Genomic DNA, 27,419 nt, shown 5'->3' with positions numbered 1-27,419 from the left:
GGGGAAATTCTGGTAATAAATGAGAAACACCCACGGAGCCTGGCAGGAGCGGGTAAGAGAACCTCCACTCAGAAAACGACCTGGCTTTTTACAAAAAGCAGAGGAATGTTGCCTCTCTGCTAGCGCTGCCCCGAGGAAGGCAGTGTCTCAGGGCAGCATGCCGTCGTGAGGGGAGAGAGGTTGGACCACCAACATTCACCCCTGGAAGTCAGAGAAGCCTGAGAAAGAAAAAGTACAACAACTTACCAAATCTACTCTGAAAAATGCCAGGTAATACTGCTACCAGTTCTGCCTGCACCTTTGGAAGTGACAGAAGCCAGAAACCCTTTTTTTTTTTTTTTTTTTTTTTTTAACTTGATCCATCCAAACAGTGAAAGAATTTAAGAAGGAATGAGAGAGAAATAAACTTCTATCCTGCTGTAGCTGAAATGGGGAACCACATGTTCTGCAACCTTCATCTATTGGAGTCAGAGAAATACTGAAGGGACACAGAGAGCGCTCCAGACTATAAGAGAGCATCCTTCAAGCTTTTCTCTGACTCCATCTGCTGGAAGGGAGACAACCCACTGTCTGGACTGATCTGGGTACGTACAGGGAAAGTGCAGTTATCCAGAAAAAGCCAACTGCCCAACAAAACAAAACAAAAAAGCCTCTGCTCTGAAACTATTACTATTTGTAGATACATAGAAGGTCTGGTGCACCTCAAGGGCTCCACCAGGATTTTAATTTTGTTTTTTTTAAGTGGTTTTATATTGCACCAAGCAGTCGATTTGCAAAACCTTTGGATCTCTCTGAAGTAAAGGTGCACTGCTTTCAGACGGCACAAGAGGTGCACATAAATGAGCCCAAAGAATCAGCATTCAAGAGATGGGAAATACCAGCACAAGCTGCTGCAAACTGCAGCCCCACAGTAGCTATCTGGCACTTAAACTGAGCATTCTACCAATGGAATAACATATCCAGCCGTATGGTCAGAACAACATCTGTACTTCCTGGGTACCGAAAGCATGCCTATACATCCTTACAACTGAAAACTTATAGTCTGTCATTGCCTAAGGATTTCTTTTGTACATCTGTAAAAGAAGCAAGTCATACTACCAGCTGAGAGGCTTTCCACTCTGTTTAAATACTACTGTAAACAAAACAAAAAAAAAACACTTTTCACTTCTGTGCAGGCAACTACCACAAATTCTGCATTTCTACAGTTGTACTGCCCTTGGTTTTTTTGTATTGCTCACAGATTTACCAGGAAGTCATTCCCATTAAGGGAGCTCTCTTTTATGGAAAGAAGTCAGCCAACTTATTAAAAACAATTTAACAGTTTTTACACTGTCTCTGCTGCTCCCATATCCAAAAATTGCATAGCCACACCCACCACTTTCTTCCATTTACTGCCCCTTTCTACCCTGAACAAACTTTAACATAACTAAGAATGCAAGTTAATAGAACCGTTTACCATGTTTGGAGACTGATAATGTGGATTTTCATACAGGGTTGCTCCTCCAAAGCTACCCTGGAATATCTTGATAAGATTTAAAACAAAACGGGGTCCGATTTCTACTAGAGATGCATCTTCTTCTATGATCTGTAACCAAATGGAAAAGGTTTACTTTAGTGTACCACCTTAGGGATGTGCATTTGTTTTGTTTCATTAGTGTGTGTACATTTTTACTCACATAAAATCAATTCTAAGAACAAATTTTACGCATGTTTTACAAACAAAGCAAAAAAGATGCAATAACCGAATCCCAGTCATGGTTTTCCATATACCATGTCTTCATGAGAGTCACTACATCCAAGCCAGGCTTTTCCACTACGGCCTCTAGATATGGGACTATGTGAGCATTAGTGTATATAGCATTCCAATGTTGCACCCCCCCCCCCCCCCCCCTATTTCTACAAAAAAGTGTTTGTTTTACTTACCCGAGAGCTTTGTCCATCTCTCTGGCAATCTTTAAATCTAGGAGGCTGCCCACAGCAATCAAGTCTTTACCTCCGTGCATGTCAGCAATCAAACTAGCAAGACAATTACCGTATTTTTCACTCCATAAGATGCACTTTTTTTTCCCCAAAAGTGGGGGGAAAATGTCTGTGCATCTTATGGAGTGAATATTAAAACAAAACAAAAAAAAACCCAAAAAGAACCAACTACAACCCCCACCCTCCTGACCCCCCCCCCAAAGACTTGCCAAAAATCCTTGGGGGGGGGGGGGGAGAACGGGACAAAATGGCTGCCGAGGAAGAACGGTAAAACACCGAGCTCCTGAGGAGAATTGTTTGCTTTGCTAGATATTGCCTGAAATTCAATTATTTCCTCGTCGCTATGCCGCACACGAAACGAAAAGCAAAGCTGAAAGATTACCTCAACTCCAGTTTCACTTTTGCGCCAACCCCGGATTGAGGAAGCGTTTGCTGGACTAGTGTTGTCGACGCCGGAGGGAGGGGCCGCTGGAGGAGTTAGCGATGAGCAGATGCTAAGCCCCCTGGCCTTGGAAACATCGCTGAGCCACGGCATGCTAACTGTTCCAGCCCCCACCCGTCTGAGGGGAGAGAATATCTACCTTGCTGGAAGGGAAAACGTCGACTCTGCTAGAGGTAGGATCTCAGAGAGGGAGTGAACATGAGTCACTACCCTCGGTGAGCTCTGAGTTATCAGGCTCCAGAGGCCTAACCGATGAAGCACCACAGCGAGCTATCGTGGGAGCTGATCCCCTGAAGAGTGAGAGGGAAGTGAGAGAGATATTCATGTGATTTGTGAAGCTCTCAAATCTATGTCTTCAAATGCAACAACAGAGGACATTTTGAAGGCTATTTCTTCTATGGAAAAACCAATAATATCCCTAACAGCTATGGTTAAAGAAAGTATTTCTAAGAATCAACTTCTGGAAGGAAGAATTGAGAAAACTGAATTTGCTGTGGATGGAATGGAAAAGAAAATTGTGGAAATGGAAAAGATTCAAGTGAATCTGATAAAGTCAGAGAATATTCAAATTGTGAAGATGGAAAACCTTGAGAATTTAATCAGAATTTAATCAGAAGGATTCTCAATTTTCCTAAAATTAGATTATTTGCACACCGGGAGCTCTTTAGAAGTTATCTTCTTAATGTACTAAAACTTCCAGAACAAGATTTACCAAAGATTGAAAAAAATCTAATTATTTTCTTCAACCAACTGGAGTAAGACATATTGGAGAACTGAAAGAGAAGGAAGCAAGATTTCCCTTGCATGTTTGCTAAGAAGTTCTTGAGCAGATATTAATCTAATACATGGGAAATTTAAAAACCTCAAATTATTTCTCCTAAGAATATTTTCATAACCCTCTAACTTCTTATAGATAATTAAAGAGTCCTTTATAGATGCTGCGCTGGTAGCTTGTAATGTAGCAACCTGTAACAGGTTTGACTCAGTCACAGTCTCCAAATGAACAATTCTTTTATTGTGATCCTCCAAGTTTTTCTTGGTTTCCAATGCCAATGCGGTGGACTGACTCATGGAAAGGGATAGCATCCTTTCCATTTTAGAGACCACCCTCCACACATCTACCAGGGTGATGTTATCTGGAGGGGCTACTTCATCACTTAATTCACAAGGTAATACATTTCCCAACTCATTGTTATTAATAGTCCCATCCTGTAGTCCTGGTATTTGAACTCTGGATTCAGGCGATGTTATGGCCACTACCTTAGGGTCAGAATCTCTACTGGCCCCACTATGTCCAGCAATTACATTAGGGGACTGGTCAGTGGCGGGACTATCGGAGGCCCCCCGAGGAAAAGGAGATGTCCGGAATGACTTCTCTGATATTCTGACTTACCATCCAAATAAGATGTTGGTCCATCGGGCCTGTAACATCACCTCTCACCGGTGTAGATATCGCCATCTTGACTTTTCTCTTCTTTCCCATCCAATTCGCAGGAAATATCCAAACGATGAAAGAGAAAGAAAAACTCGCCCAGGGGCGCGCCCCTTTGGTGCGCCGGCGGCTGCGCACCGCTGTCCTCGATTTAAATAGGGGGCAGCAGCGCGATGATGACGTCACAGATAGGCGGGGTCTGTACTCTGTACCTCCGTCGCGGCATCCCTTCTGCCGTCCGGCTTCTCACCACGCTCCGGTTTTCCCAGCGCGGCTCTCCTTCAGTTCAGCTCCCCAGAAGGGCTACTTTTAAGGATCTCACGTTAAAGGTAATTTTTCTGGTGGCTATTTGTTCAGCCCGTAGGGTTTCTGAGCTTCAGGCTTTGTCCTGTAGGGAGCCATTTTTAAGGATTACAGATTCTGGAGTTTCTTTGAGGACTGTTCCGTCTTTTCTTCCAAAAGTGGTTACTTCCTTTCACTTGAATCAGTCGATTGATCTACCATCTTTTCCTGCTTCACAGTCTTCAGATCCTCAGTCTAGGGATTTGAGAAAGCTAGATATTCAGCGGAGCCTATTATTTACCTCGAAGTCACAAATAGTTTCCACATGTCGGACCATCTTTTTTGTGCTCTGGAGCAGCACCAAGAGAGGCACAATGCATCTAGGGCTACTATAGCCCGCTGGCTAAAAGAAGCTATTGCTTTGGCATACTTACTTCATGGTCGGTCGCTTTCATCCGGTCTTCGTGCTCATTCTACTCAGTCACAAGCAACCTCCTGGGTGGAGTGTCAACAAGTTTCTCCGCAAGAGATTTGTAGGGTGGCGACTTGGAAGTCTTTACACACTTTTGCTAGACATTATCACCTGGATGTTCAGGCCTCAGGATCTGGGGGCTTCGGTGAAGCTGTGATCTGAGCGGGACTCTCAGGGTCCCACCCCGTGTAAAGGAGCTCTGGTACATCCCAGGAGTCAGACTGATCCGGGTACGTACAGGGAAAGTAAAATGGTTACCACCTGCTAATTTTCGTTCCTGTAGTTCCATGGATCAGTCCAGAGTCCCGCCCATTTTCAGTTTTCAGGATAACGGAGAGTCTGCTCGTTCTTGTTATTTACTTTCCAGATAAGTATTTTTCTTATAAAATGTTGTTAGGTGCTCTGCTGCCATTTGGGTAAGTGAGCCTGGTTCTTATGGAACTTTCTCCCAGTTTTTTTAGCAGTTAGCTGCTTAGTTTTTTGTTTTTTTTTTATTTTCTGCTTTGATACATTTAAATACTGACGTACTGTAGGTGCACCTCACGGATGGGGCTGAGTCAGTTGGAACTCTCTCTGCCTCCATCTGCTGGTGAGTGGACAGAACCCAGGAGTATGGACTGATCCGTGGTACTACAGAACGAAAATTAGTAGGTAAGAACCAATTTTCCTTTTCCGTCTAGCATCTCCTTTTGTGGAGTCTGTCTAGCAAAACTAAAGCACAAAGCTAAAGTAAAAATGTTATAGAATCTTGCTAGTAATTATAAAGCTATTTATGATCAAAAAAATCAAAAATACTTAGGAGAATAAGAATGACTTCCTTGTGTATCATGACAAAGTGCTTCACTGCCTCTTCACCCTTTATCACAAGTCATGGGGCTCTGTGCACCCACACCAATACCCATTACAGGAAACCCTAAGGACTGAACAAGCTGTGGGCAGAATACCAAACTTGCGACCAGCTTCAGACTTTGATGGCCGATGCACAATCCTCACATACTGAAAAAAGCCAAAATAGTCTGCAACACAAATCAGCTCATATACCCATCATGATGGGTTTCACTCACAAGACTGCAATAGAGCCCATAGAGTTTTGCATTTCTTGCTAGGGACTTCTTGCTTTTTCACCACTGCTATGCCTGGAAAAATACATTTCTCTACCCACTCAGGATTGAGAAAAGCAGTATAGAGCAACAAACAAATAATGGTTTACGATGGTAACAGTAATAATCAGTAAATTATCAGTATATACACTTCAATATCTAGACTACATCATTAAATATAAATACACTAGTAGCATAATAGTGTGAATTTGTAACTCAAACCACCCATTCTGACTAGAAAGAGATACTCTTAAGTCTACAATTTCATATAATTAAAATAATCAAAATGATGCACTTAAACAAAACCACACATAACCCAAGCCCAAACTCCCTCCAATCATGCAGTCACAAAAAGGTGATACGACTGTTCTCTACTCAGAGACATATTTGAAGGGGAAGCGTGTAGGGGAGGACTTGGTGTCTAGCAGAGAGGAATGAAGAAGCACAACTCACCTGATAGTTCCGGAACCAGATTCTGTTGTCCATGACTGTGAAAGTGAATATATGGTCTACAAACGGCTGGCTTTTTGGGTGATATTGTGGGGTGGCAAAGATCTAACATATTAAAAAGAAAAGCCACTCATGAGTTGTACTCTGACCACGTTCAAGCCGTTCTGATAAGGCAGCAAGAAAACCCAAACAGGACAAATGCAACCAAGCACTGTAACATCTGTCTTTTAATTCAACCCCCCCCCCTTCAAACTCATAGCCAAAATCCCCTTTACACCTTGATAATGGCTCCAAATCAGAGACTAAAATGCTGGTAATTTAACACAAGATTGAATATTTCTTTATAGTTTCTATAACAGTGCTTGGTTGGATTTATTCTCTTCAGTTCATGTTTTCAGGCATTTTATTTATTTATTTAGTGTTTTTCTATACCGGCATTCAAGATAAGAATCACATCATGCTGGTTTACATTTAACAGGGGGTGTAAAATGAAAATAAACTAAAAAAAACTGTAACAAGTGAAGAGAAACTCTGAAGTTACAATAAAAACAAGGATATTCAGACTGGGTGGAAGAAAGTCTAAAGGAGTTTAACAGAAAGAGCAATTATTTACAATGTTCTAAGAATGTCTGACTGTAGTTGTCGTTGCATTGAGATTCATTAGTTTGGTGTATAGTCTTAAACAAGGTAAAATTTTCTTACCTAAATTTTTTTTGAGTCCTGCTAGACCAATCCATTAATTACACTTGGGATTTCCTTGCTCTTTCATTGCCAGAGACAGAAGGCAGTAGTAGTCGAAGGACCTTGCCAGTAGGCTATGTCAAAGCAACCAGACAAGGACCCTTTTTCTTTCATATATGGATATATTTTTGTATCACTCAAGTTATTTCCCCCTCAGAGGGGAGAGAGCGTGAGAGGACCCCATGCAACTCTGCTTATGGCCCCTGTATTCCTGGGTAGGGTCTGGACTGGTCTAGCAGGATTCAAGGAAAATAAATTATCAGATTAAGAACAATTTTACCTTCCTTTTCCTCCTGCGAGACCAGTCCATTGAATTTGGAAGATACAAAAGCAGACAGGCAGAAGATAGGGCTCTTTTAAGAACCCCCGAACCCAAAGGCCATTTCTTCTTTCACCTGTATGTCCAGTCTGTAGTGTTGGGGCTCTCTCTCCTTTCTTCACTTCACCGAAGAATACACAGAGATGATCCAACTGCCGAAAACTATTAGTGACCTTCAAATAATGCAACAAAGTGCAACGCACATCCAGAAGGTGAAGATCTCTATTCTGCAGAGACTCTCTAGACCATTCCGGAAAAGCTGGCAGCTCAACTGTCTGATTCACATGGAACGAAGACACAACCTTCCGTAAAAAGAAGGGCACCGTATGCAACGTCACCCTGTCATCTGCAATACGCAAAAAAGAGTCCCAACAAGACAGTGCCTGAAGCTCGGAAGTCTGTCTGGATGAACAAATGGCCACCAGAAAGACTCAGATCCTTCAGAGAAGCTCGTTGCAAAGACTCAAAAAAGGTTCCCCACAGAGAATCTGTAAAACTAAATTGAGATTCCATTCCAGATACACTTTCCACACCAGAGGCCGCAAATGCTTAACCCCCTTCAGGAAGTGAACTACATCAGGATGAGAGGCCAACGGCGAGCCCCACCATTTGCCCCAAAGGCAGCCCAAGGCAGAAATCTGGACACGGAAGGAACTATAGGCCAGGTCCTTGGACAAGCCCTGCTATACAAAGGACAAAATGTGAGGAACTCCCACTGAAAGAGGGATCCAGCTGCTGCTGAAGACACCAGGACTCAAACACCTTCCAAACTCAGATACGCCATAGACATAGGTGGTCTCCGAGCTTGGAGAAGATTGGTAATTACAGGTTCCGAATAACCTTTCGGGCGCAACCGCTGCCTCTCAAAAGCCAAGCCGCGAGACAAAAGTGATCCTTCCAATCTGAAAATATGGGTTCTTGACGCAGCAATCCCGTCAGGTGAGCCAACCGAAGAGGTCCATCCTTCGCCTGATACACCAGATCCGTGAACCAGACGTTGCGGCCACTCCGGTGCTACCACCACCACTGTCCCTGGGTGCATCTCTATGCGTTGCAAAACGCGACTGATGAACGGCCAAGAAGGAAACAGAGAAGAATCCCAGTTGGCCACAGGCACACGAGAGCATCCAGCCCTACTGAGCTGCCTTTCTTCTGCTACTGAAAAATCTTGTCATCTCCGAGTTGCCTCACATCGCTATCAGGTCCAACTGAGGAACACCCCACCTGGTACAAATGTTATTCCAGGCTTCCAGGGACAGTTTCCACTCCCCAAAATCTAGCTACTGCCTGCTGAGGAAATCCGCCTGCACATCTTCCACTCAGACATGCATTGCCGCTCCGCTCACACAAACAGCTGAGCCTCTTGAGCAACCGCATAACTATTCGTCGCCCCTTGATGGTTGATGTAAGCCACCATCATCTCATTGTCGGAAAACACTCGAACAATCCAACCCTCGATCAAGGGAAGGAACATCTCCAGAGCTCTGCCCACAGCCCTGGTCTACAGACTATTGATCGACCAGGACACCTCCGCTGCGGACCAAAGCTCATAATGGCTCTGTATCGCTCCATGGTGAGACAGCAACTAGAATACTGTGTACAATTCTAGTCGCCGCATCTCCAAAAAGATATAGTTGCGATGGAGAAGGTACAGAGAAGGGCGACCAAAATAAAGCAGATGGAACAGCTCCCCTATGAGGAAAGACTAAAAAGAGGTAAGGATTTTTCAGCTTGGAGAAGAGATGGCTGAGGGGGGATATGATAGAAGTGTTTAAAATCATGAGAGGTCTAAAATGGGTAAATGTTAATTGGTTATTTACTCTTTCAGATATTAAAAGGACTAGGGGGCACTCCATGAAATTAGTATGTGGCACATTTAAAACTAAAATTGGAGAAAGTTCTTTTTCACTCAATGCACAATTAAACTCTGGAATTTGTTGGCAGAGGATGTGGTTAGTGCAGTTAGTGTAGCTGTGTTTAAAAAAGGATTGGATAAGTTCTTGGAGAAGTCCATTACCCGCTATTAATTAAAGTAGACTTAGAAAATAGCCACTGCTATTACTAGCAACAGTAACATGGGGTAGGTTTAGTTTTTGGGTACTTGCCAGGTTCTTAATAGTCTGGATTGGCCACTGTTGGAACAGGATGCTGGGCTTGATGGACCCTTGGTCTGACCCAGTATGGCACATACTTGTGTTCGTAAAGCTCTTGGTCAGATCGACCCAGGCACACCACCCCCAGCCCTTGAGGCTGGCACACATGCTCACCACCACCCAAGTTCGAAGCTTCCAGATACGCTGCCTTTGCCAGGTTGTGCCTTGAGAGCCACCACGAAAGTCTGGACTTGGATTCTGCTAGAAGAGGTGAGGCAGCTGATACGCCTCAGACAATGAATTCCATCTGGACAAAAGTGCCTTTTGCAACAGATGCATGTGATTGAAGGCCCACAGAACCAAATCCAACATAGAGACCATAGATCCCAATACCTGTAATTAATGCCAGACCCTTGCGACTGAAAGGCTCAGACATTTCACCTGCGCCTGCAAGTTCGACATCCTGTCCGCTGTCAAACACCCTGCCTTTCTGGGTTTTGAAGCTGGCTCCCAGATACTCCAACTGGGATGGAACCAGGCGACTCTGCTACATTGATCACCCAACCCAGAGACCTCAGGGTGTCCATCATGTGCTGCATGGACTGACTGCACCTGAATGAGCCAAATGTCCAGATATTGATGAACCAGAACTCCCTCGTCTCAAGGCTGCTGCCACTACCACCATCACCTTTGTGAAGGTATGGGGAGCCGTGGCCAAACCAAAAGGAAAAGCTTTGGAAGTGGAAGTGCTAGCCCAACACCATGAACTGCAGAAACCTCCAATGCTCCTTTCGAATGGGAATATGGAGGTAAGCTTCAGTCAGGTCCAAGAACACCAGAAACTCTCCTTTGCGAACCACTATTATCGTGTGTAACATCTCCATCCGGAAACACAGCACTCGTAAGGATACTTTTACCTTTTGCAAATCCAGGATGGAACGGCAGGTACCCTCCCCTTCTTGGGCACCACAAAATAAACGGAGTACCTCCTCTGACCTTGCTCACTCAGCAGGACCGGAACCATGGCTTCTAAGGTTAGCAACCTTTGTAGAGCCCCCTCTACTGCATTCTGTTATCTTTGGGACTAGCAGTGGGACTTCAGAAAGGCCTCCCTGACCAGGTGTGAACATTCTAAGGCGTAACCATCTCTTATCACCTCCAGAACCCACCAGTCCTAGGAGACAGTGACCCACTCCTCATAAAAAACAGAACAATCTGGCTCGCCCACTTCCAAGGAGTGGGTGAGCCTGACTTCATTGTGAAGAATTAATCCCTCTGGTCCCCTGACTGGAACAGTCTCTGAAGGATCTACAGGCACCCCGAAAGTACTGCTGTCTTCCTGAAGACTGTTTCGACATTGAGGTTGAGGCTCCTTTTCCAGAACGAAACATCCTCGAATCGTGAAAACAAGACCAGGGTGGAAATATCTTCTTGCTGCCTTTCTTATCCTCAGTCTGTTCCCTTTAGATTCCCCTAGGGACTTCATCAACTGGTTGAGATCCTCCCCGGAAAGCAGTTTCCCTTTAAAAGGAAGACTACACAGCTGGGCCTTGGACGACATGTCCACAGAAGCCTGTGTGCAGCCACCACCCGAGACCATGCTCCTGGCAGAGGTACGTATCAAATCATACAACCCACCAGCCAACATAAGCCACGCCAGACGTGCCGCTGGGACGGGACCGAGCGTTCCAGAAGACTACTTGTCTGGTGTCTTTTGAATCTAGCACAAGCAGGCCAGCTGCATCATACTGGCACAAACCGCAGCTCGGAGTCTTAAAGCCGGGTGGTGCCATGTCAGTTAAAAAGCGGGCCTAAAAATAACTTCCTGCCTGCGAGCAGTGCAAGCGGCGCTGTCTGGATGGTGAACAAGCATCCAGCCCAGTCACACATGGCAATTTGACCCCGTTCACCTATATTTATTTATTTATTTATTTAATGTCTCTTATATACCGATGTCCGTTCGCACATCGCATCGGTTCACAGTAAACATGAACTTTATGGGCGAAGCCCTTACAGAGAACAGATAAATACAGTTAACTTTAGGGCATAGCCCTTAACAAAACCAGGGAAGCAATACACTGGAGGGGGGTATTGATTTACATACTATAACCTATATATATATATGTATATATAAATATCTATAAACATAAAATTATAACAGTTCAAAGTACCAAAATCAGAGGCATATCGTAATCCATATTCAGGCCGAGTTCACAATAGTGGAATGGGGTTATCCATTTCAGAAGAAGTTTGTGATGGGGGGTGACGTAGGGTAGGCTTGCTGGAAGAGCCAGGTCTTTAGTTTTTTTTTGAAAATGGGTGTATATGTCTCCATGCGGATGTCATGAGGCAATGAGTTCCAAATAGTGGGACCGGCTAGAGAGAAGGCTCTGCTTATGGTGGAGGAGAGTTTGAAAGCTTTAATGGATTGGGAACGTAGCGTTCCTTGTAGAGCTGTGCGGGTGGGTCTGTTGGAGGTGCGAGGGATGAGTGGGGGGTTGATCCAATTGAGGTTGGAGTGTAGCAGACTTTTGTGGATGATGGATAGTGCCTCAGGGATCTGTATTGGGACCCTTACTGTTCAATATATTTATAAATGATCTGGAAAGAAATACGACGAGTGAGATAATCAAATTTGCAGATGACACAAAATTGTGCAGAGTAGTTAAATCACAAGCAGATTGTGATAAATTGCAGGAAGACCTTGTGAGACTGGAAAATTGGGCATCCAAATGGCAGATGAAATTTAATGTGGATAAGTGCAAGGTGATGCATATAGGGAAAAATAACCCATGCTATAATTACACGATGTTGGGTTCCATATTAGGTGCTACAACCCAAGAAAGAGATCTAGGTGTCATAGTGGATAACACATTGAAATCGTCGGTTCAGTGTGCTGCGGCAGTCAAAAAAGCAAACAGAATGTTGGGAATTATTAGAAAAGGAATGATGAATAAAACGGAAAATGTCATAATGCCTCTGTATCGCTCCATGGTGAGACCGCACCTTGAATACTGTGTACAATTCTGGTCGCCGCATCTCAAAAAAGATATAATTGCGATGGAGAAGGTACAGAGAAGGGCTACCAAAATGATAAGGGGAATGGAACAACTCCCCTATGAGGAAAGACAAAAGAGGTTAGGACTTTTCAGCTTGGAGAAGAGACGACTGAGGGGGGATATGATAGAGGTGTTTAAAATCATGAGAGGTCTAGAACAGGTAGATGTGAATCGGTTATTTACTCTTTCGGATAGTAGAAGGACTAGGGGACACTCCATGAAGTTAGCATGGGGCACATTTAAAACTAATCGGAGAAAGTTCTTTTTTACTCAACGCACAATTAAACTCTGGAATTTGTTGCCAGAGAATGTGGTTCGTGCAGTTAGTATAGCTGTGTTTAAAAAAGGATTGGATAAGTTCTTGGAGGAGAAGTCCATTACCTGCTATTAAGTTCACTTAGAGAATAGCCACTGCCATTAGCAATGGTTACATGGAAGAGACTTAGTTTTTGGGTACTTGCCAGGTTCTTATGGCCTGGATTGGCCACTGTTGGAAACAGGATGCTGGGCTTGATGGACCCTTGGTCTGACCCAGTATGGCATTTTCTTATGTTCTTATGCCTTATAAAGAATTCGGGAGTGTATAGGGAGCCAGTGGAGAGAGATGAGTATGGGAGTGATATGGTCCTTCTTTTTGGAGTTTGATAGTATACGAGCGGCAGCATTTTGTAAAAGCTGTAAAGGCTTGGTGTGTGAAGCGGGGATGCCAAGGAGAAGTGCGTTACAATAGTCTATTTTGGATAGAATAATAGACTGAAGTACAGTGCGGAAATCCAAGAAATGGAGAAGAGGTCTGAGTTTTTTTATCGTTTGGAGCTTATAATAACATTCCTTAATGATAGAGTTAATGAATGATTTAAAAGTCAGGTGATTATCTATAAGTACACCTATAGCTGCTTCCTGGCAGCGAAAACTGAACTCAGCCGCTGGAACACAGTGTAAAGCTGCTCCACCCCTTTTGCTATTTTTTTTTTTTTTTTTAAACAAGTTAATTCAATAGACACACACAGAAGGGAAAAAAAAATGAAATACTTCCCTGCCTCTGGGAAAGAAGGCTGAGCCCAGAGGGGATGAGGAAACCGGAACCACCATCACCCACCCCCCGGAAGACAAGGGTCGAACTACCCCAAGGATCACCAACCTCCTGCTTGCCCTGCTCTGAGGGATGGCCCACGAAGGAACCTCAGGGAGCAGAAACATTCTCTATTCCTTTTTCTTTGAAAACTCCAGAATGCAGGTTTGCACCTCTACCATCTGCTAGAGACAGAGAAATACTGAGGGACTGCAGGTGGCACTCTCGGTTAAGTAGCAGTGCCTCAAAGTTTTGTTCTCTGCCTCCATCTGCTGGTAGGAATGCATAACCCACTTGTCTGGAATGATCTGGGTACAAACAGGAACTTATTTTCCTATTACAAAATATACAACTCCAAGGAATTACAAGTAATACATAAATGCCAGAAGCATTAAACTTAGCTTCTAACAATAGAACTGAGGAAGAGGGAACTAAAAAAAGCCATACCAAACAAACCCGCTGCCCCTCCCAGTACTGCACAAATGGACAGCAGCTAAGCAAGGAGGAATAGCCTAGTGGTTAGAGCAGTGGGATATGAACCAGGAGACCAGGGTTTGGAGTCCTATCACTCCTTGTGACCTTGGGCAAGTCACTTTATCCTCCATTGCCTGAGGTACAAAACTTAAGATTGTAAGCCCTCTGGGGATAGGGAAATACCTACAAGTACCTGAATGTAAACCGATATGATATCTCAGATCGAATGTCAGTATATAAAAATAATAAAAAAAATTACATAACCATTTAACTAACATCTATCTAGCAAAATACATGCAGGCACAAAGAAAACCATGATTTCTGGTATTGTACTACAAAACAATGTATCTTAAAAGCAAAACAGAAATAAAACATCTGATTTTTCCAGTTCTATTTCTTGTGTGTTTCACACAAAAATAAGTTAAACACATTTTGCAGAATACCAACCTGAATGAAGAGCTCTTTTAGCAAAGCATAATGTGGCTCCTGATCAAAGGTCTGTAAAAGAATAGCACAAGTATGGATTGTGTTGCTTTCATACATTTAAAAAAAAAAAAAAAAATCAAACCTTAATACAATGCCAAAAAGAGTCAAACCATGACTAAATTCTAAACTTACTGGATCAAAGGAGAGAAGAGGTCTGGATCCTCGCAAACAGTTCCCTGTCATTTTCAGCTCAGCTAATGTGTGAACTACAAACAATCAAAAATCAGCTGAGTTTAGAAAGTTTCACATTTTAAGGACTTGCTGATGTGAAGAAATGCATTTTATTCGCATAGAAAACTGAACAGTTAAAAAGTAGTTAAACTTACTGTTCTGCACCAGGAACTTAGCTGATGGGCCCTGGGGGGAATTTGCAAACCTGTAACAGGAAGAAATATAAAAGTTTAGTTGTGGCTAAAGAAAACATTATCATGAAAAAGTCTGCAAGCACAGTAGGCTGCTTTCCTTCCATTGCTCTCCGTCATGGTACAACAAAGCCCCCCATTCTGTATTTTAAAGTGAAAGAAATACAGTCTAACTAGAAACCAATTATATTTCATGTGTATGTGAGCTCTATCGTTCTAACCAACTCAGCTTCATGGAAAAAGTGGAGCAAATACCCACAGCAGAGCTGAAAAGACAGGGTTCTAGCAGTTAAGGCCTTGAAATGTTGCAGCTGCTCTTTAATCATCCTAAAATTAGGGTGAAAACTGATTTAAACTGAAAGTGAAGAACCCTGTGAGCTAGATTTTAAAAGCCCTGCGCCCGTAAATTCTGCTGGGATTTACTCGCCCGCCGGCGGCCTATTTTGCATAGGCCGCCGGCACGCGCAAAGCCCCGGGGCTTTGTAAAAGGGGCGTGTCCACCGGCACCGCGGCCTGTGCCAGGGGATGCAGAGACGGCGCGCGCAAGCAGGCGTAACTTGCACAACAAAGGTAAAGGGGGGGAGGATGCGGAAGGAAAGTTCCCTCCGAGGCCGCTCCGATTTCGGAGCGGCCTCGGAGGGAACGGAGGCAGGCTGCGCGGCTCGGCATGCGCAGGCTGCCGATTTTGCGCAGCATTGCGTGTGCCAATCCCGGATTTTATAGGCTACGCGCGTATCTTATAAAATCCGGCGTACTTATTTAAGATCTACCTCTGTGTGTCATAACAGAAGTAAAAAAAAAGAGCTCTTTTTAAAAAGCATAAACTAGTCTACCTTCTGAACTGATTTAAGCGCTATCGAATCCTCTAGTTCGCTGTGGAACAGGAGTGATCCTTTGAAGGGCATCCTCATGAGGCGCGTCTTGGAAGAGGCGTCAGCCGACCAACTTCAAAGCCAGAGTTGTCTCCTGACCGCCACTGCGGACGACACTCCTCTGGCTGCTGTGCGCACTAGGTCGGAGGCAGCATCAGTGAGGAATGATACTACTGGTTCCATGTCTTCTCCCGGGATGTTGTTCCTGGCTTGGGATAAGCAGGCACGTGTCACCATGGTGCAGCAGGCCGCAATCTGCAGGGACATGGCTGCAACTTCAAATGACTGTTTTAGGATGGCTTCCAGGCGCCGGTCATGTGCATCCTTGAGCGCCGCTCCTCCCTCCACTGGGATGGTAGTGCGCTTGGCAACCGCGCAGATTATGGCGTCCACGCTAGGGCATGCCAGAAGCTCCTTAGTCACTGGGTCCAGGGGATACATGGCTGACAAGGCTCGTCCCCCTTTGAATGTGGACTCCGGAGCATTCCATTCCAGGTCAATTTGCTGTTGTGCCGCCTGTAAGAGAGGAAAATGGCGAGACGTCTGGCGAAGGCCCTCCAGCAGGGGGTTCGTTCTAGGTTCCCCCGAGGTGCCTTGGCCGGGGATAGCGAGTTCCGTTAGACATTGGGATACGAGGTCCGGGAGCTTGTCTTTTGTGAAGAAGCGTCTCATGGTTCAGTGTGGCTCTGTCCCCGAGGGGAGTTCCCCCTCCTCCAGGGGCTCGACTTCCTCTTCGGACAAATCCGTGTCCCCGTAGATGGGGCTTCTGGGTGGTGGGAGCATGTGGCTGATCAGCCAGAGGCTCAGTTTGCATTTTGACAAAGGCGTGAATCCCCTTGAATAACTCCACCCAGGATATCGACGCTGGGTCTAAGTTGAAGGGCGCAGGTTCCCTGGGGGTCCCCGTCTGAGGGGCAGACCCACTGGGGACTGCTAGGTCCGGGGTACCCCCTGAGGAGCTAGCGCTGGGCCCTGGGTGGGACTGGCCCTGACCTGGATCTCCCAGGGCCTCCTCACAGTGTGCGCACAGGGCGTCGGCCTCCTCGCTCTGTGCGGCTCTGATGTGGCATGCAGGGCAGAGGCCTTGAGCTTTTATTCCTGTTTCTGGAGGTGCCATGTCTGTGGACGCGTAAGCTCTTGTGCGCTCCAGTGCGCCTGAGATGTGCGCGCAGATATGCGCCTAGCCGTATATACGTGCCCGGCTCTGTGCGTGCAACTTATGCGCGCAAAGTTTTATGTGCGCGTAAGTTTATGCGTACAAGGATTCCTGTGCGCTTAGCTTGATTTGTGCGCTCGGATTGAACGGCGGGCGGCGACTAGGGCCAAGATGGCGACGGCGAGCATGTGGGTAATATGGCGACCTCCTCGGACGGTCTCCACGTGGGCAGACCCTTGGAAATAGCTAGGGCCTGGCCCTGCTAGGGCGGATCAACCCGGTGGCACTGGTTCCGATCGGTGACCTGTGCTCCTCCTCGATCCTCGGACACCGGATTCAAACAGAAGATTTTTACCTTACCTTGTCTTCGGCGCTTCCCGGTTTTGTTCCGGGCGGTCTCCGGCTGCTGGGGTAGAGGGCAAATACCTTCACCGCTGCGCTCGAGGGGTGCACCCGCTGCCTCTCAGCCACGCCCAAGGATCGGGGGCTAGGTCCTTGCCGCGATTCGGCCGCCGGACCGAGGCTCACCTCCGAGGGACCACGGAAATCACCTCAGGAATCTCAACTGGGGGAGGGGACCCGAGGTTATCACTGCAGGAGAGCGGGGCTCGTCTTCAGGTAGGTTTTCCCCTTTAATTTTGGTTTTCTTCTTTGGGTTTGGTTCAAACGCTGCGAGAGCGTGCAGATAGTCCCTAACTGCTATGGAGACGGAAAATACTGAAGAGCTGCACTTCCTGCAGGGGTATATGTACTAGGGCTGACGTCAGACTGAAATCTGATCCGTCTCCAACTGCTAACAGGAGTACACTATACCCATTGGTCCTGAGTCCATCTGCTACACACTAGGAAATGTATATTACTTTGTGTGTGTGTGCTGTGTATTTCTTACTTGGACATCTTGTAACACATCATCACTCAAACTGGACATACAGCTACTCACCATACATACAGATCCTGCTTTTTCTTGGCTTCAAAATAGATGCATTTGTTGCAGTTTTTTATTTCACAAACCTAGATAGAAAAATGCAGAAGAAATGGACTAAAACCAAGGTGTCATGATCCTTTTTTCAGACAGATTTGGAGATTAGTATTCATTACATCAAAACATGAAACATTTTCTCCTGTTTAAGGGAATCTAACAGTTATATTTGATTCTAACACTGCAGAAGGATTCTATTGTTATGTTCAATCTTTCAGGGACTCACTTAAAAAAAAAAATTCAACACAGGCTGAAGAGCATATGCAAGATAATGTGGAACTCCAGTAGCAAATGGAGTATTTAAGTTTTTCAAATAAAATGTATTTAGATTTCAATGAAACTAAGCGCAGATTTCTCTTGCACAGAATCCAAGTGTAACCCCAACATGCAAAGTAAATCACCTCATTGATCACAAACAGCTTGTCCTTACGGTCCATTTTAGTGTCTGCAAATAAGAGGAAGAAGAAAAGGTAAGTGGGTAATAAGCAGATTTTGAGAGATTAAGGATCTGATTAACTAAGCTTTTTCCCCCCATAGACCGAGAATGGGAGACAAATCTTAGTGAAGCAGGCCCTAAAGCTTGAACTAAGGCTACACATTTCTTTGTTCACCTGTATGTCACTAAAATAAAAGTTCTGCTCTCCTGGCAATGTAAATGTTACAGTCTACCGCTGTAACACAGGTTCTAATCCCACCCCCAGATGAACCATATGAGCCTGGCCAAATCACCATCTCTGCTCTCAAAAGCTGAAAAGATCAGGTACACAATGGATTTGTTTAGCACATACCATGATAGGAACAAACCTCACTCATAAGCTAGGGTATTATTGGGTATGATCGCATGCTCCCAAATTTACTATTAGTGCTCCTCTTAATACTTGTAGCGTGCTAGAGTTATGGTATGTATCATATCAAGGTGTGCTTGGAAGTTCCTTCTAATCAGGCCAGTGGCACCCCAGATAACTGGGACTAATTCTGTACCTGTGCACAGTGTATAACCCTCTGTACTCTTTAAGGAGGAGATATTGCATGATGTGTATGGTCTTCAGGAATACTGTATAAGGAGTTAGTAGTAGTAATTAAATTTTATATAAGTAACAATTTGTAAAATATACTTAAGATCTGCTCAGCATTGACAGCTCACCTGCTTTAGAGTGTGGCATTAACGTTCGTAAGTCGTGCATTAAATGCCTTGTCCGAAAATTGATTCCTCTGGAAGAAAATACAAGCACTCGCTCTTTGTTCTTCCATTTACCCTGAAGAAACAGAATCACGAGAGAACCTAATATTACACAAATATTTTATAATAATGTATGAAAGTTACCAATTTCATTTGGATTTTTCTGTCATTTGTCTCCTGTCATTTCAAGCATAGTTCAGTATAAGTGTGTTTCACTATTATACCAGCTGACAGCAAAGGGGATCCTGTAACTCAACCACAGTGTTGTAAGGTGGAGGAAGAAGAGTTCTGGCTTTTTAGCTTGGCGAACAGATAGCCTGAAAGGCGATATGATAAAGGTCTATAAACACATGAAAGGTATGGAATAAGTTAATAGGGAACTGTTATTCACCTTTTCAAATAGGTCTAGGACACTATGAAACCAACTGGTAGCAGATTTAGAAAAAAAAAAGTATTTCAGTCATTGCACAATTACGCTGTGCAATTTGTTGGGGGCTAGCAATTTAATTCAAAAACATATTTTACCTTTTTGAATGGCAGTTAATACAGGGTGGTTTGCCATCATATACATTTTTTAAATTTAGTATACATGTTGCTTGTAATTACAAGCGATAGCCAAATCACAGTATCAGAACAGTTATCATGAATCTCTAAACTGAATTATATAATTGTAGTGCAATAATATCAATAAAACAAATCAAATACCTTAATCTTGATACATAATACTTATCACCCTCCCGACTCCCAACATCCTTTATTCATAACAGAGAGCCTCTGATTTCTTAATATACAAGTTACACCTAAAAGCAGCCAAACAGCCATGTTTTTAATTTGTGTCAGAACAGATGCATTCCTCCAATGCTTTTAACTCCAAAAGGAGACAAGTCCACTGTTTCTGGAAAAAATCCTAAACACTAGTTTTTACTAAACAAAAATGTTTTGCAGACAGAACAGTCACATTCTTCATTTGTTTTGACCACAGTGGATGAGGTGGCTTATATTTAGTGATTTTATTTCCTAAAACAGGCTCAGCCCAGATTATAAAAACAAAACCAGACATAGTCTTAATTTGTGGCAATTTGGAACTGGGGTAGGGGTTAAAACAAAAATTTTGAAATTTGTCTTGCACCAAAGCTGCCAAGTGACTCAGTTTCTAGAGAGAGACTTTAGGAAGTTCTGGCCAGGATTGGAGAAATTACTTACCTGATAATTTCGTTTTCCTTAGTGTAGACAGATGGACTCAGCACCAATGGGTATAGTGTACTCCTGATAGCAGTTGGAGACGGATAAGATTTCAATCTGACATCAGCCCTAGTACATATACCCCCTGCAGGAAGTGCAGCTCTTCAGTATTCTCCTCAAAAAGCATTGTGGATATATGGGTGACTGATTAACTTGAATTGGTTGAATTGACTATAGCTGGAGACCGCCAGTGCCCTCAACCGGCAAACGTCGACACCCGGTAGGGTGAGTGTCCTAGATGAAGGAAAGCATGGCTTACCCTCGATTCCCTTGCTCTTGGAGCTGACTCCCCCCCCCGAGGCTTCCATGAGTAACGGCAGCCATGGGTGGGATGCTGAGTCCATCTGTCTACACTAAGGAAAACGAAATTATCAGGTAAGTAATTTCTCCATTTCCTAGCATGTAGCAGATGGACTCAGGACCAATGGGATATATAAAAGCTACTCCAAACCAGGTGGGAGGCTGCCCATGACCCACTTAGTACTGCCCTTGTGAATGCTGTGTCCTCCTGAGCCTGAACATCCAGGCGGTAAAACCTGGAAAAGGTGTGGATGGAGGACCATGTTGCCGCCCTTCCGTTCTCGGCGGGTGACAGCATCTTGGCTTCTGCCCAGGACACTGCCTGGGCCCTAGTAGAATGGGCCTCGACTTGTAAAGGCGGTGGCTTGCCTGCTTCCACGTAGGCTGCCTTGATGACTTCTTTGATCCAGCGGGCTATGGTTGCTCGTGAGGCTGCTTCCCCTTGCTTCTTCCTGCTGTTTTCAATGTTAATAGTCGGAGAGACAGGCTGCTGAGAGGTCTGAACGAGGCTCCTGCTAAGAAATCCAGGACCAGGTTGAGGTTCCAAAGAGGTACCGGTCACTTTAGGGGTGGTCGGATGTGCTTAACTCCTTTCAGGAAGCAGGGGACATCCGGGTGAGAGGCTATGCTGCCGCCCTTGGTGCCGTAGCATGACAATGCGGCCACCTGAACCTTGATGGAGTTTGAGGGACAATCCCTTCTGTAGGCCGTTCTGTAGGAATTCCAAGACCGCAGGAATTTTGACTAAGCGAGGTATGATGTTGTGGTCCTCGCACCAGGCTTCGAATACTCTCTACACCCTTATGTATGTTAGAGATGTGGAGAACTTGCGTGCTCAGAGTAGGGTGTCTATTACAGCCCCCGAGTATCCGCTCTTTCACAGGCGAGCCCTCTCAATGGCCAGACCATAAGAGAGAATCGAGCTGGGTCCTCGTGGAGGATCGGCCCTGTTGGAGCAGGTCTCTTGTGTGGAGGTAGTGGCAGGGGGTTCCCCGACAGTAATCTCCGCATGTCTGCGTACCATGGTCTTCTTGGCCAGTCCTGGGCCACATGAAAATACCAGTCCCCTATGTAGACTTATCTTGTGAATGATCGCGCCTAGCAGGGGCCACGGTGGGAAGGCGTATAGCAGAGTCTCCGGTGGCCATGTCTGAACCAGGGTATCGATGCCCTGGGACTGAGGTTCCCATCTGCAGCTGAAGTAACTGAGTACTTGGGCGTTGGACCGGTTTGCCAGAAGGTCCATGGTTGGTGTTCCCCAACGGTTCACTATCAGTTGGAACGCTGTGGTAGACAGCTTCCATTCTCCTGGGTCTAGACTTTCTCTGCTGAGGTAATCCGCCATGATGTTGTCTTTCCCGGCGATGTGGACGGCCAAGATCTCCTGGAGGTTCTCTTCCGCCCACGATATTAGGGGATCTATTTCCAGAGAGACACCTGTTGGCTTCTGATTCCTCCCTGACGGTTGACGTAGGCCACTGTTGTGGCATTGTCAGACATTACCCTGACCGCTTTGTCTCGGAGTCTGTGACTGAACTGTAGGCAGGCTAGTCTGACTGCCCGGGCTTCTAGGCGATTGATGTTCCACCCCACCTCTTCTGCATTCCACTGCCCTTGGGCGGTTAGCTCTTCGCTGTGTGCTCCCCAACCTCGTAGGCTGGCGTCCATGGGGAGCAGGATCCAGGTCGGTGAGGCTAGTCTCTTTCCCTGGCTCAGGTGGCCGTCTTGTAGCCACCACCGTAGTTGGGTTCGAACTTTGCCCGGGGCTTGCTTAAGGATGGACTCCAACCGTCTATCATGTGCGTCCTTCAAAGCCACTCCTCCCTCTACTGAGATAGTTGTTCGCTTCGAGACGGCGCAGACCAGAGCGTCCACTTTCGGGAAACGCAGGCGTTCTTTGGCCGCCGGGTCCAGGGAGTACAAGGCCTCCAAGGCCCGACCTCCTTTAAAACTGGCTTCTGGGGCATCCCAATCCAGGTCAATCAACTCCTGGATGGCTTCCAGCATCAGGAAATAGCAAGAGGCTTTCCATAGACACACCAAGATGGGATTCTTTTTTGGTTCTGACATAAGGTCCATGCCGAGAACTCCCAGAGACTTCAGGGTCTGGGAGACCAGGGCCGGCAATTCATCTCTGGAGAAAAAAGTGTAGCATGGTTAGATATGGCTCCAGGCCTGGAGGGACTTCCCTGTCCTCCAAAGAGTCTGCATCCTCTTCGTCGTCCATGGTGTCCAGGTCCCTATCAGGGATACCCTTGGTGAGGCGAGGCATGTCCCGAGGCATGCTGGGAGGGCAAGGCCTTCCCAGCTGGGGCTCAGACCAGGCAGGGGCAGCACCTGACTGCGCCTTAATAAAGGCTTGAAGGCCCTGAAAGAATTCCACCCAAGAGAAGATCGCCAGGTCCATACTGGGGTAGGGGCCACTGAATTGTCCTCTCCCAGGGAGGACGCAGCCCCGGGATTACTCAGATCTAGGGTGCTACCAGATAAGGTCATGGCTGACCTGTCCTCCGACTGGGAGGGACTGGGCTTGGAGAAGTTCTGAGAGTCCTGCCCTCCATGGCTTCCTCACACTGCTGACACAGGAAGGATTCTAGGTCAGACTGTGCAGCCCTACTATGGCAGGCAGCACAAAGGGAGTGTCGCTTGTGCTTCTTTGTTGCCGGAGCCATAGTTCACTGTAGCTTGCGCATTCATCCGGGTAGTGCCTGAGCTAGGGTGCACACAAATCCGCCTTGACACATGCAAGTATAAGCGGCTGGTTGTGCACAAATGTATGCGAGTACTTATGCACACGGTTATGCGTGTGTTAAGCGCACAGGGCCAGCCCGCACCGTGCGTACCGACGGTCAAACATGGCGCCACACAAAACCATGTGTGAGATGGCGCCACCACAGCCTGCCACGTGGAGTGCCCACTGAGTCTGAAGCGGGGCCTAGCCCATTGGGGGGTGGCTCAACCCGCTCAGAAACCCCCTTGCCCTAACGGGATCAGGAACGTCATCCAATTGGCAGATGAAATTTAATGTGGACAAGTGCAAGGTGTTGCATATAGGGAAAAATAACCCTTGCTGTAGTACACAATGTTAGGTTCATTATTAGGAGCTACCACCCAGGAAAAAGATCTAGGCATCATAGTGGATAATACTTTAAAATCGTCGACTCAGTGTGCTGCAGCAGTCAAAATACAAAACAGAATGTTAGGAATTATTAGGAAGGGAATAGTTAATAAAACGGAAAATGTCAAAATGCCTCTATAATTGCTCCATGGTGAGACCGCACCTGGAATACTGTGTACAATTCTGGTCACCGCATCTCAAAAAACATAGTTGCGATGGAGAAGGTACAGAGAAGGGCAACCAAAATGATAAAGGGGATGGAACAGCTCCCCTATGAGGAAAGGCTGAAGAAGTTGGGGCTGTTCAGTTTGGAGAAGAGACGGCTGAGGGGGATATGATAGAGGTCTTGAACGAATAGATGTGAATCGGTTATTTACATTTTCGAATAATAGAAGGACTAGGGAGTTACAAATCTGCCTCACATATGCACCTCCTAGCCTACTTGAACATGACCCATCCCCACTCATTGAATTCATCTCTGACAATCTCAACAAAGATGTCCCAACCATCATACTAGGAGATTTTAACCTCCACGTGGACGCCACCCCCAACACGTCATCTTGTGAGACCTTCCTCAGCTCCTTACTGGCACTCGGCTTCAAACAACTAATCAACTCTCCCACACACAAAGCTGGTCATACCCTTGACCTCATATTAATCAACTCCTGTATACATGCTACCCACTCACCGGTTTGTACCCCTGTCCCCTGGTCAGATCACCATCTCATCAATGCATATATACATGTGTGTAATCCACAAAAGGACATGGCCTCCTATCCCATGACCTTTTAGTATTCTTAGAAGCCTCTCATGAGGGACTTTGTCAAACGCCTTCTGAAAATCCAAATACACTACATCTACCGGTTCACCTTTATCCACTGTTTATTAACCCCTTCAAAAAAATGAAGCAGAATTTGTTAGGCAAGACTTCAATTGGGTAAATCCATGTTGACTTTGTTCCATTAAACCATATCTTTCTATATGCTCTGCGGTTTTGATCTTCGGAATAGTTTCCACTATTTTTCCCGGCACTGAAGTTAGGCTCACTGGTCTATTGTTACCCGGCTCGCCCCTGGAGCCTTTTTTAAATATTGGGGTTACATTGGCCACCCTCCAGTCTTCAGGTACAATGGAGGATTTTAATGATAGGTTACAAATTTTAACTAATACATCAGAAATTTCATTTTTTAGTTCCTTCAGTACCCTAGGATGCATACCATCCGGTCCAGGTGATTTGCTACTGTTTATCTTTTTAAAACTAATAAGAGAAAATTGTTTTTTTACTCAACACAGTTAAACTCTGAATTTTAGAGCATGTAGTGAAAGCTGTTAGTGCAGCTACTTTTAAAAAAGATTTGGACAAGTTCCTTGAGAAAAAGTCCATTAACCATTATTAAAAGTGGAACTTCAGGAATCCATTGCTTATCCCTGGGATAATCAGCATGGAATCAATCTACCTTGTGGGATCCTGTCAGGTACTTGTGACCTGGATTGGCCATGGTTGGAAAAGGATACTAGGCTTGATGGACTTTCTTCTGACCTAATATGGCAATCTTATGTTCTTATCCAAATATAAAGAAGGAGCAGTGAAGGCACTCCAACTAATACAATATCAAATCCACAAGGAGTGCAGAGAAATTATTGGTCCAAACGTTTTTTCATCAGAAACAAAGTACAGTTTATTGAAACTTCAATATGGCAACTCCATTGCTCCAAAGCAGTAAAAGTAAATAATTCTTTCAGGGTCCCCCGACACGGACCCCGTGTTTCGCCCAAAGGCTGCGTCGGGAGGGACAGAATAAATTTGCAAGAACTAAAAGGAAACAGAAAATTTGTTTTAGAACTATGGACCAAATTTAAGGGTACAGTTTTAAAGGTATGTGTTCCCGGCGCTATTATGTATACTCTGTACCCTTAAATTTGGTCTATAGTTCTAAAACAAATTTTCTATTGTTTCCTTTTAGTTCTTGCAAATTTACTCTGTCCCTGCAGACGCAGCCTTTGGGCGAAACACGGGGTCCGTGTCGGGGGACCCTGAAAGAATTATTTACTTTTACTGCTTTGGAGCAATGGAGTTGCCATATTGAAGTTTCAATAAACTGTACTTTGTTTCTGATGAAAAAAAATTTGGACCAATAATTTCTCTGCACTCCTTGTGGATTTGATAATCTTATGTTCTTAAACATCTGCAGGGTGTGAAGCTGGGGCACATGATGTGCCCACCTTAAAAGGCAGCCAAGGGTGGAAATAGAGTAAAGCAGAGAGTAAGGTACCCTGAGACACCCCTATACTCACTCAACAATGCCAAATTGTGGCTGAAGCTCAAGGAATTAAGAACTTAATGATGCTGTCACCCACAAATGTAGCCTTCCAGTGCCAGGGGAGCCATGACAACGGCAGGAGGAAATTCATGGTTAATGACTGAAGGAAGTAAACGAGCAGCAATTATCTACACACTGTGTACATCTCTCTCAAAGTACAAAGAGATTTAAAACCAACACCACTTAAAACTGATAGTTCAGTGAAGCCTCCTGCCATCTAAATGTACATTAGTTAATTTCAAAAGTCACAGGAATGATGCTCAATTGTGACAAGCTCATGTGTGTCTCCAGCCTGTCTCCCTTTGTTTTAAAAGTGTGGAAGCAGGACTGGTGGAGTTTTTAATGCTTCCCTAACTTCTTTTAGCCACATGAATTCTCTCCACGTCTGCACTGCCCTCCCTATGGAGGTTTTTGCCACACATTTTTGTTAACGTAGATATGCCTTGGGCTTGAAAAGGCTGTGAAGTCACTGTCCTAAAGACTTGCAGGCCCCACAAGCACCTCGCGTTAAAGCTGACAGATGGGAGAGGCAGATAAGAAGTACAGCGCGTCTCCTGCACAGAATTGGAATATGTGCAGGAAGAGCTGAAAAGGATGATTTGCCCTGGACCGCTCCCCTAGGATTGTTCCTGTAAGGTCTGTAATCCCACACACCTACAGAAATTCTTACAATGACACTAAAATAATGATGCTTGGCTCACAAAATGAGAAATTGTACCCCGAGAAAGATTTACCACTGCAGATTATAGACCACCACAGCCATATCCAAAAACAAAGTTCAGAATCTTTACTTCTAGGTTACAAAGTTACTGCGTGGACTTTATTTCACCTAGGAGTTTTCAAGCGTGATAAGCTTCACAAAACCCGTCTATTTCTTCAGACTCAGTGATTACTGTATATCAGGCTCGGCACCTAGAACCTCCTTATAGGTCATATTTTTGTGAAGTGATCCTCTATCGAAAGCAGTTCCTACGAGACAGAATCCGAGCACAGGAAGATTATAGCCTATAAAGAATTTCTGCTAACGCCGGGGTTACCTGAGCAACCGGAGCCGGAACAATATACTCATTCCGCGCTGCTTCCCCACTTGCAGCTCCTGCAGTTTTCGCTTTTTTATTGCTTTTCTTCTCGTTGGAAGTACCACGTTTCCTCTTGCGAGCCACCATCTTAGGGGAAGTAACGTCACATCCGGACAGGTGGTTTATTTCCGCGCTTTTGTTGCGGCTTCTAAGGCATAGGGAGCGCCCCCTTCAGGTTAGCGGAGCAGCGTTCAGCCTCTTAGGGAGGGGCTGATCTTAAAGCGCAAAGGAAAAGTGCCGCCGGATAAAAAACAGACTTTTTCTGTTATTCACGCTCTTGAAAAAAGCATATTAACGCGAAGTGCAGTAAGCTAATGGGTTGTAAGTAATACAAGTGCATTAAAAAAATGAAAAAACGTTAAAATCCGCAATAAAACATGAGTAGTGCAGAAAAGTGCAGTAAAAACA

At 45.1% G+C, this 27,419-nt stretch overlaps 1 protein-coding gene across 1 annotated transcript in view; it reads right to left on the bottom strand.

The window, feature by feature from the left end:
• Window positions 1-27,134, bottom strand: part of BRIX1 (biogenesis of ribosomes BRX1) — a 40,325-nt gene extending 13,191 nt beyond the window's left edge. Inside the window, exons 1-9 of the mRNA XM_029579014.1 lie at window positions 26,970-27,134; window positions 18,916-19,027; window positions 18,173-18,216; window positions 17,733-17,803; window positions 14,729-14,778; window positions 14,535-14,608; window positions 14,364-14,414; window positions 6,162-6,263; window positions 1,457-1,585 (exon numbers count right to left, since the gene is read on the bottom strand). Of these exons, the coding sequence (XP_029434874.1) occupies window positions 1,457-1,585; window positions 6,162-6,263; window positions 14,364-14,414; window positions 14,535-14,608; window positions 14,729-14,778; window positions 17,733-17,803; window positions 18,173-18,216; window positions 18,916-19,027; window positions 26,970-27,098 (762 nt within the window). The 5' untranslated portion in view covers window positions 27,099-27,134. The remainder of the gene's footprint in view (window positions 1-1,456; window positions 1,586-6,161; window positions 6,264-14,363; window positions 14,415-14,534; window positions 14,609-14,728; window positions 14,779-17,732; window positions 17,804-18,172; window positions 18,217-18,915; window positions 19,028-26,969) is intronic.
• Between the last annotated feature and the right edge of the window lie 285 nt (window positions 27,135-27,419).

This window comes from Rhinatrema bivittatum, chromosome 1, assembly GCF_901001135.1.
Source record: "Rhinatrema bivittatum chromosome 1, aRhiBiv1.1, whole genome shotgun sequence".
NCBI lineage: Eukaryota > Metazoa > Chordata > Amphibia > Gymnophiona > Rhinatrematidae > Rhinatrema > Rhinatrema bivittatum.
This window is presented reverse-complemented; position numbering and strand designations above follow the sequence as displayed.